This window comes from Muscardinus avellanarius (genome assembly GCF_963383645.1).
Source record: "Muscardinus avellanarius genome assembly, chromosome: 1".
Taxonomy (NCBI): Eukaryota; Metazoa; Chordata; class Mammalia; order Rodentia; family Gliridae; genus Muscardinus; species Muscardinus avellanarius.
Window position 1 is genome coordinate 197,548,424 of NC_137786.1, and position 10,803 is coordinate 197,559,226.

The following is a 10,803-nucleotide window of genomic DNA, read 5'->3' on the forward strand; positions in this document are numbered from 1 at the left end:
CCAGATTTGTCATCAGAAATATGGATGGCAAAAGAAAATGGCACAACATTTTCAAAGGTTGAAAGAAAAGAAACATCAGTCTTAAATTCTATTTCTGACTAAATTATCCTTCAAAAATCAATACATCCTCAGATGAAGGGCAGCTATGAATATGTGTCCCCCAGAGACTTGCTCAGAAAGATGGCTAAGAGAAGTTTCTAAATACTCATGCTCTCAGATGTCTTCTTGAGGGAAGATGCAGTTATTATTCTTGCCCAAATCATATTAATGAGAAATGGAATCTTAGAGCTGTGAAATAATTTATTCAAGCTTCTCCAAGATGATGTTATTTGACAAAAAATTAGTCATAAAAATTCACTTAACCAGTATACCTTTGTTTTCCCGTTTCATCTTCTTCATTACACTTTAGTTCCCACAGAATAAAAATTAGTTTAAATTAATTAGTTTAAAGCCCCAGCTTTGTGGGTACATGCCTGTAATTCCAATACCTGGGAAGTTGAAACAGGAGAATTGCCGGTTCCCAGCTAACCTCAGAAACTTAGGGAGACTCTGTTTCCAAATAAAAGATAGATTGGGGCTGGAGGTATAACTCAGATGTAGAATGCCCCTGAGTTCAATCCCCAGCACCATACACACAGAAACAAACACAGTAAAAATGATTTTCAATCTTTTTTTTTACTTTTATCTGGAATAATGTCTTTGAATTGTAATATCATAATAGTACTTGCAATATACCAGTCACAGAACTAGACAGTAAATATATATAAATATATGTATGTATAATACTTTTAACAAATTGCAGAAACCATAGTCTTCAAATATCCTGCCTTAGCTAATGTCTATAGTGACAAACAATAAAATCACTTTGAGCCTACAGGGGCCAATTTGCTGGTACACTGCACAAGGTTCAGTGCTTTCCAGCTATAATTAGAAAATGACGTCTGCTCTTGATTAGTTTTGGTTCCTATAGCAATACCATATGCAACTTAAATCTGCTAACTGGTGAACTATAGCATGTACCTTCTGTGAATTGCTCTCGTTAGTCACTTGTAATTTATTTTATGTTTTTAACAACAGTTTTAAACTGACAGTGTCAGGAAGTCATGTTTTTGCAATTACTGAAAAACAAACCGGAGAATCTGCATCAACCCCACTCTTGGCTATTAACATTTAGCTAAATTACTGAATATTGTAAATCACTAAACAATATGAACATTACTTTGTTTTATTTTATTTTTGGTACTGAGGAGTAAACCCACAGGCATTCTACCTCCAAACTATACTCTTCAACTCTTTATTTTTTAATTTTTTGCTTTCCAGAAAGATTTTTTAAAATTAATTATTTTTGTGGTACTAGGGATTAAGCCAGAGGTATTCTGCCTCCAAGATACAACCCCAGCCCTATTTTTATTTTCTTATTTGAAACATGATATTGTTAATTTCCTGAGGATGTTGAGACTGTTAATTTCCTAAATTGCTGAGACTGGCCTTAAACCTGTGATCCTCCTGTCTCAGCCTCCTAAGTATTGAGATTACAGGTGTGTGTCACTATGTCTGGCTGTTTCTCTACTTTTAGAATACAAGATACAAACCTGCTCTTTCCTGCCAAAAATATTTATTTTAAAATTATAAGATTTCTTCATCCCTAGAAGAAACTATAAAACAATGTATATAGTTAGCCTCTCCGTAACCTAGGGAGACCTTGTTTCCAAACAAAAATTAACAAAGGTCTGAGGGTATAACTCATAGGTAGAATGACACTGGATTCAGTACCTTGTACCACACACACACAAAATTCACAATTGTCATTGATTATTCTATTCTTAATTTTTATAGTTAATTCATAAGTAAATTTATGAATTTCATTAATTCGTAAATAAAATTATGAAATTTGATTATGTACTCAAATTGAGTTTAAGATTTTTAAGGTACCTAATATGCCTGGATTAGCAAAACAATTTTCTATTCTATTTCATGATGCATATACATTCATTGAAAGCTAACAGCACACTATGTTCTTATTCCCTCTGGGCATTTGTCAATACTCATAAATATATGCATAGCCTCACACAGAATATCTTGCAAGAAAGTATTGATATTATGTCAAATGCTTGGAATAATAATGAATATTTTAACAGCTATCCCATAGAGCTCTGAATATTTGTGGAGAGTAAAAGTCCCAATATTGATCTGCATATATATATATATATATATATATATATATATATATATATACACATATATATATTGTTTGTCTGATGTGTTTAAAAATATGAGAAATTTGATTCATAACATGAAACATATATGTACTACCAACAGAGCATGGGGCACATGTCTGTAATCTCAGCTACTTGGGTGACTGAGGTAAGAGAATGGTGAGTTTGAGGATAGCCTAAGAGATATAGTGAGGCATATCGTAGATGATCAAATACATATTGAATAAATGAGTATAGATTTGTATCACAAATATAAAACTAAAAGTTTGTATATAAAGTAAGTTTTTGCTTGTAGTGGTAAACACATAAAATTTGTCTTTAGAACAAATTTGTTTTAAATATTGATGTGCAGCCTCCAATTTCAAATTAATCTTTAACATAGATATCGTCTCGAGCTTGATATACTATTTTTATCTGTATAAACATAAAAATGAATTGATTTTTTTCACGTGTTCTTTCCCTGTGTTTACACTTCTAATTCACTGCACATGAAAACTTTTAAGATTTAAATCCTGATCACTTATGAGATAAAAAGATAAAGCCACATGGGGCTTGAAAACACTATAAGCTTTTCTTAACTCAAACTCTAACCTCACTATTAAGAGTAATGAAGCTCCTAGAGACAGCTGAAGACACATTCATTATTGTAATGATTCAAGCTCCTTTCCCTTAAGGCCACCATATTTCTAAGCCAAAAGGACATCCGTTGCCCACTGTGACAATTAACATTTGATAAACGGTGTTGTGCCACACATTTAATGTAATGATTGATCGTTTCCAATTAATTCCTGGGAGAAATCAATGGTTCATTCCTATGCTGTTTACATTAATTATTTTGTGCTAACAATGAATACCCTATATCCACAATTTTCTAAAGACGATGGGCCATTCCATTTGTAATTTGCTTCTATTTTTGAGCTTTAAGATACTGTTTCAAAGCTCCAAAAGTATTAAAAAAAACTAAAAATAATTAAATAAAAATTAAAATTTCAACCATAGCAACTAAATCTAGATTATCAATGAATGTTGATCCAACTCAAATACCACAAATAAGCCTTGGGAGACTTCAGATTGTTGCGTTGTAGTTTGGAAACATCCTACCTACTGGGACCCTCACTCTTCTTGTTTGCCTTTATACACCTTAAACCACTACTAAGGAGCTTGGGGAGCCACAGCTTATTATGCAGTTCTGACCAAATCCAAGAGCCAAAACACACACCACCAATCCTGAAATTCTCACAGAAATTGCATCAAGGAACCCCAATCACAAAAATATGAATTTCCTAAGGGGGTAGACCCCAACTTCCTGAGAAATAGAATTTTTTCCAAGAAGCACAAGAAGAAGGACCTGAAGAAGATACAGGCCAATAATGCCAAGGCCATGATTATGCATGCCGAGGCTAGCAAGACCCTCATAAAGCCCAAGGAAGGCTCAACATCCAGAGGGCATCGGCCACAAGCTTGACTGACTTGCCCTCACTGCCCACCCCAAGCTTGACAAATGTATGTGTGCCCACATTGACAAGGGTCACAGGCTCTGCTGGGCAAATGCCAAATCTTAAGCCAAGACCCAGAATAAGGTCCAAACCAAGCCCCAGGTCACAGCCTCAACCTTGGCTTCAGCTCCAGGTGCAGCTCCCAAAGGTGAGCAGGCCTCTGTGAAGGCTGCACAGTAAAGGCCTCGGTGAATGTGAAAAGAGGAAAACTGGTGTGACCCCTGAGCTGCTATCTGCAGGGGGCTGGTTTCTTTCTGTGCTGTTTGTACAAATAAACCTGAGGTAGGATCTGCTAAAAATAAAAAAGACACTATTAAGATGATTTACATCTCTTATAGGTGTGATCCAGAGAATGATGCTCTAATGAAATGTTCCTTCCATTTCCCTTCTTCAAGCATAGTTCTCAGTTGCTTAAGTTATGTCAATTGCAGTACCAAGTCTTGGCTATTCAACGGGAGGCACAACAGAGACAGTTTTGTCTGAGATCGTAGCCCAGTGCTTAAGACAGACAGACATGTATAACAAAACCATGGTTAATAAGAAAATGGGATATCTAAAGAAAAAGAAACATATTAGCTAAGTAGATTATAAGAAAACAAAATGAAACCGAGAAGCAAAAGATCTGAGAGCAACATTAGCTGAAGGAATAATGTACGCAAAAATTCTATAAAGCTCTGCCAATCCCCCAAACTGAAAAGAATTCCTTTGGCTAAATGAGTGATGTGTGCATGTATGCCTCTACCACCATTTACCCCATTAAGATGTATGACTACAATGCACTAATAAAAAAATTTAAAAAGAGCCGGGTGTGTTGGCGCACGCTTGTAATCCCAGCATTTGGGAGGTTGAGATCAGAGGATCGTGGTTCATGGACAGCCTCAGCTACTTAGTGAGGCCCTCCGCAACTCAGTGAGACCCAGTTTCAAAATAAAGAATCAAAATATTGGGCAGGGGGTGTAGCTCGGAGGTCAAATGCCCCTGGGTTCCATCCCCAGACCCCCCCACACACACACAAAAAAAAAAAATAATAAAAAAAAAAAAACAGGGCAGGGGGTGTAGCTTGGAGGCCAAATGCCCCTGGGTTCTATCCCCAATCCCGAAAAAAAATTTTTTTTTAAATGAAAGAATTCCTGTGGCTTTAGAGAGCATAGAAAGAAAAATGATGAGGGACGAGCATATCAAAGTAAGCAGAGTTTACCCTTGATCTTGCGAGTGTCCTTATTCAAAGTAGAATGGAAACTATTCAATCGTTGTAAGCAGATGAGTGAAATCATCAAATTGGCTTCATAAAAAGTGCTTCACTCATTCATATATTCATTAACGGATTCTTTTTTAAGTTTTCACTTTGTATTAAGAACTAGTCTAAATCTATCTCTCTAAGGATAGTGAGTGAAAAAGTGCTTTTCTCTAGAGGGGCTTACAAAGTGGGTAATAATAAGCATCACATAAAAGTAATAATATATTAGTAGATAATGATAAAACTTCTATGTATAAAAGACAGAACAAAGAGGATGATGAATGAGAGAGGGGGGCTGAAGTGGTCAGGTTTGCTCTTTAAGAAAATGTCAATATTAAATCGAATACTTAAACTGGGCCCTGAAGAGATAAAGGTTGGACAAAAACTTGAAGTAGATAAAGCAGATAGGCAAAATTAACATTTACAAGGAAGGACCATATTATAAGCTAAAGATGGTATAACCCTATGATATGTTATAAGGGAGGCTGAAGCTGGTGGACTGCAAGTTCAAGAGCAACCTGAACAATTTAGAGATAGCCTGCCTCAATATAAGAATTTTTAGAAGAGGGCTCAAAGCCAGGCACATTGCACACACCTGTAACCCCAGCTACTTGGGAGGCTAAGGCAGAAGGATCTCAACTTTGAGGCAGCCTGGCCAATGTAGCAAGATACTGCCTCATACTAAAATATAATAAGGGCTGGGAGTGTGGTTCAGTGATAAAAATATCCCTGGGTTCAATCCTGAGAAATGCAAAAAATTAAAAAGGTTACTGCAAATTAAAACAATAATGAAATGCATACCTATTAGGATGTCCAAAATCCAGAATACCATTTTTATCAAATGCTGGCAAGGATTTGGTAGGAATTTACATTTGTTGCTGGTGGGAATTCAAAATGGTACAGCCACTTTTTAAGATATTTTGGCAGTTTTTCACAAAATTAAACACACTCTTATCATAAAATCCAGCAATCACACTTTTACCCAAAAGAACTGAATATGTATGCTCATACAAAAAGCTTCACATAATATTTATAGATGCTTTATTTATAATTGTTAAAACTTGAAGCAACCAAGATGGCCCTTCAATAGGTGAAATCCCCTATTCACTAAAAAATCAATGAGCTTTCAAGTCAGAAAAGGATGCAGACGGCCCTCAAATGCATATTACTGAGTAAAAGAAGCTAATCTAAAAAGGTTACCTACTCAATGATCCTATGTAACACTTTGAAAAAAACAAAACTATGGAGGCAGTTAAAATCAGTGGTGTCCAGGATTGCAGAAGAGGGACAAATAGGTACAGCACAGAGAATCTTTAGTAAAACTTGGCCCTAAGACATTATAAATGATGAACATGTCATTATAGAACTGGTTAATCCCATAGAACCTATAACAAAAATAGGGAGCCCTCATGTAGACCATAGCCTTTGGTGATATGCCAGTGAGTGTAGATTCACTGAATTTAACAAACATATCACTTTGATGAAAGAAGTTGATAATAGTGGAGGCTATATATATGTGGGGCAGGGAACTAGAAAATCTCTGTACCATTTGCCTGTTAGCTGTGAATCTAAAACTCTTCTAAAACTAATCTAGTTTTAAAAAAAAAAAAAAAAACTATTACAAAGCTGGGCATGGTGGCACATGCTTGTAATCCCAGCACTTGGGAGGCTGAGACAGGAGGATCACGCAGGTTTGAAGCCAGCCTCAGCTATGTAGTGAGGCTCTCAGAAACTTAGTAAGATCCTGTTTCCAAATAAAATATAAAAAGGTCTGGGAGTGTAGCCGAGGGGGTAGAAAGTACCTGAGTTCCATCCCCAGTACTGCAAAATAAATAACTATTGTAGGAATCCCTATAAAAAGTGAGCTTGGCTTGGACCAGGTGTTTAGCAGTACAGATGATAAGAGGTAGTCAAGTTTTGAATATATTTGGAATGCCAAATTAAAAGTCCACTTAGTTGGATGTGCAGTGAAAGATAAAGAGAAGAATCAAGTGTTACTCCAAGATTTTGCTCATGAGCAATTGGAAGAATAGAGTTCCCAGTATCCAATATAAAGAATGCTACAGGTCAGGCAGGTTTGGAACATGTTGAACTTTGGGTATTCAGAAGGAAAACACTGGAAAAATAATCTTCCTTTCATTTTTCTCTGATGCTAAACATAGATTTCTAGAGTTATAATGCTATGATATTCAATAACATCTTCAGAAGTCCTTAATGTTGCTTAAAATAAGAAAAAATACAGGTTAGTTTCTAATGTTGTCTTCATTTATTCAAGCATTAGAAGTATATATCACATGCCAGACTCTTGGAATAAAAATAAATAACAGATACGTCTTTTACACTTATACTGCTTTTGTGTGTGGCCTTGGGCATTTCACTCTTTTAGCTTCTATTCATGAGAATACAGTCTTGGAGTAAAAATTAAATAAAACTACCTATGTAATAAATATATCAACAATCCCAGAATGAATAAGATTAATAAATAGTATAGAAATGAATTTAAGTATATATGTGATTTATTTTACTTTAAATCAGTGTGAAATTATATATATATATATATATATATATATATATATATATATAATATACATATGAAAGATGTTCAAACTTATAAAACATATATTAGGGCTTGTCATGGTAGTCATTGAGTTGTTTCTTGAAATAAGATTTATGCAACTGACAAGAGGAATTGCCTTTACTTTTTATTTACTTTTTGTTTGTTTGTTTGTTTATTTATTTATTTTGCAGTACTGGGGATTGCACCCAGGGGCATTCTACCTCTGAGCTGCACCATCTGTTCATGCAAAATTATTATTTTAGAACTGTACTTACTAGTGGAACAGTAATATATTCCAAAGTTTTACCACAGAATAAAATTTTTTACAAGATTATAAAACCTTTCTTTTTCTAATTCAACTTACAGAATTAGATATTAACTTTTTGAATATCAGTATTTTCCAAAATCTATCAGTTAACATGGATATGTATGCTGGGAAGTTAGATATTCCTAATAAAACCAAGTAAATTGTTCTTAAATTTGCTTATTAAGAGTCTGCCAGTCGCAGGGTGTGGTGGTGCACGTCTGTAATCCCCGCGCTTGGGAGGCTGAGACAGGAGTATTGCACAGGTTCGAAGCCAGCCTCAGCTACTTAGTGAGGCTCTCAGCAACTTAGTGAGACCCTGTTTCCAAATAAAATATAAAATAGGTCTGGGAGTAAAAGTCTGCCAAACTTAGGTTCCTACAAACAAAATAAATATTTTAAACTGTCTCCAAAGACATCCACAAAGAGAAAAATAAGGAAATTTAACTATTTTGATCTAAAAGCATTTAACATGATGTAACTGTAGTACGAAGCTATTAGTCAATGGCAGAAATGGCACCTGGGTCATCTAATTCAGAAGTTTGATTCTTTACCATCAAATCTAAATCAATAACCAAAATCATATATTTCAATTTATTATGCTTTATGTGTTTGAATCAATGTTTTAAACTGATGTACTAATGTGGTCTTTCATTTTCAGAAATTAGTAATTTGCAGAAATAATTTAAAAATCTTTCGGTATAACACAATTTTAATAACTTGAGGCTGGTTAACTGGTTAGAACACTAGGTTAACCAAACCAAAGTGCAGGGGTTAAACTCCAAATAGACTCATTAGCTTTCAAAGTAACATTTATGCCACCATCACATGTTGGTGGAAGGTGGGGGAGAATTAAACTAACAGAGTTAACCATAGTGATAGAGAAAAGGGGCTCTTGTTTGCCATTTGAAGGCTATTTTTTTCTTTGAAAAATACATGTCTTCAACATTCTTAGAAAGGAGCCTTCTAAAAAGCAAACTATTGCTAATTTTATGGCTTTAAGAATAATTCCAGCATGTCACTTCCTGTAGAAAATCCATGGCTCTTCATGCCAATTACTTTGCATATTCAAAATGTATTATAAGCAACTCAGAATCAGCACCTATAATATTTTGGACACATGAAGCATCCTATTTGGTAATAATACTGTAATTTTCAATGTGTGAACTGTGTATTCAAGTAATAACAGAACGTTATAGAGAACTGGGCTTTGGGTGGAGATGTAAAACTTGTCTCATTCCAAATGCAGTATCAGGTAGCACTCTCATGGCCTAACAACAGGTCTGTCCAAATGCTAAGACCAGGGACATCGAAATCTCCATCCTGCGCCTTATAGGTCCGCAGGGTAGTTAGAACTTCATCACTTAGAGGTGACGGGGCCTGAAGGAGGCTTTGAAACCTCTGGGACAACTCCTCCCAGGGCACATCTTGGGACTCATCTCCGATCCAAATGCCTTTCTGAAGGTCATAGCGCAAACGTCGACTCCAGTCGGTCAGCAGACGCAGATAGACCCGCCAAAGCTCTGGGTGGCGGCTTGCCACCGAGGTCAAAAGACTCGCTGGGACTTGGCGGCAGAAGACAGCCACTATTTCCGACTTCCCCAGCAGCCACTGGACTAGCTCTTGACTTCCAGATGTTTCGGGGCCGCCCAGTTCCCGCTCCTCTTCCTGGGGCCGGGGAGACGCGGGTGTCTCCACCAGCGCCGCCGCGATCACCTTCAGGAGGTGGTCGTGGGGCAGGCGCTCCCACAGGCGGCTCAGCAGCCGGCCGGGGCCCTCCGCCTCGGCCTCGCCCACCTCGCGCAGACGCCGCCGCAGCAGCTGCGCCTGGGTCTTCATCACCAGGTCCTCCTGCAGCTTCGGGCCCTCCCGGTAGCGGCCGAGGCGCAGCAGGTGGACGGCGGCCCGGCGGCGGGCCAGGAGGCAGAGCCCGTCTCGGAGCGAGTCTCGGTCGGCGTCGGGGCCGCCCGGGCCGGGCCCGAGCTGCTGCAGCAGGTAGTGACGAGCGGCATCCCCGAGGGCCCGGTTCCTCAGCAGGCACACAGACAGCAGGACGTCGCAGCTCTCGAGGGCCCGAAAGTTCGTCAGTCCCAGCCCCAGGCCCCTTTTCTGGTCCCACTGGCTGTGCAGCCACCGCTCCAGAGCTGCGCGGATGCGGCCGTGGCGGCGGAAGCGCCGGTAGACGTGGCGCAGGTAGTGAGCCCACCGCAGGGCCCTGCGCACGGTGGCGGGGTCCCAGGTGCCCACGTAGGTGGAGCGGGAGACCGCCAGGACCTCAGAAAAGCGCTCCAGGTGCTGCAGGAGCTGTTCCATGGGCGCGCCAAACGCTACTTCCGCCTTCACCTTGGAGACAGTGACTCCCAAAGCGCCGATTGGAGCAGCCAGGAATGGCCCCGCCTCTTTGCAAGACTATTGGACAATGTTCATGTCAATCTCACGGCGGCTTTATCCGGGTTCCTGGGATCGGGAAAAGTTTAAGCTGAAGAAGCTTCCGGGCCATTTTTTTGTTTGCTACAAACTGAGGAGGTGTGTAGTGGAGGGAGGATAGAAGAGGGAGAACCCACTAGGTTCAAAGGCAAACGCTGCCGGTCACGAACGTCTCTGCTCTCTTTCGCTTTGGAAGTATACAGGGGAAGCATTTTTTTTTTTTTTCTGGGCCTTTTCTAAAAGGATGACGAGTGTTAAGGTTTATCATAATCATGGACCACCAGAGACCTGCTGTTGCATTAAATAAACGTTATTAAGTGAGATTTATATTTAATTTGAGAAAAGTGTACTGTCTTATTTATTAAGGTTAGGCAGTGTGCCAAATTCTGGGCCTTCACGTTGTTCTTTCATTATTAGAACAGGTTAATTGAAATAAAGTCAACGCCAAGATTCATTTTTTTATTGAAAAGATTAAGAGAAACTTAAAATTTCATGTCAAAACTCTGTCTGTATTGTTTTAGTAATTTCAAGAACTACTTTGAGCTGAGCGTGGTGGCACATATTTG

At 38.5% G+C, this 10,803-nt stretch overlaps 1 protein-coding gene across 1 annotated transcript; it reads right to left on the minus strand.

Moving 5' to 3' along the window:
* Positions 1-9,061: 9,061 nt before the first annotated feature.
* FANCF (FA complementation group F) lies at positions 9,062-10,123 on the minus strand (the record flags this gene model as incomplete). Its single annotated transcript, XM_080690461.1, has 1 exon — positions 9,062-10,123. One exon carries the CDS (start codon positions 10,121-10,123, stop codon positions 9,062-9,064), a length of 1,062 nt encoding a protein of 353 aa, XP_080546587.1.
* Between the last annotated feature and the right edge of the window lie 680 nt (positions 10,124-10,803).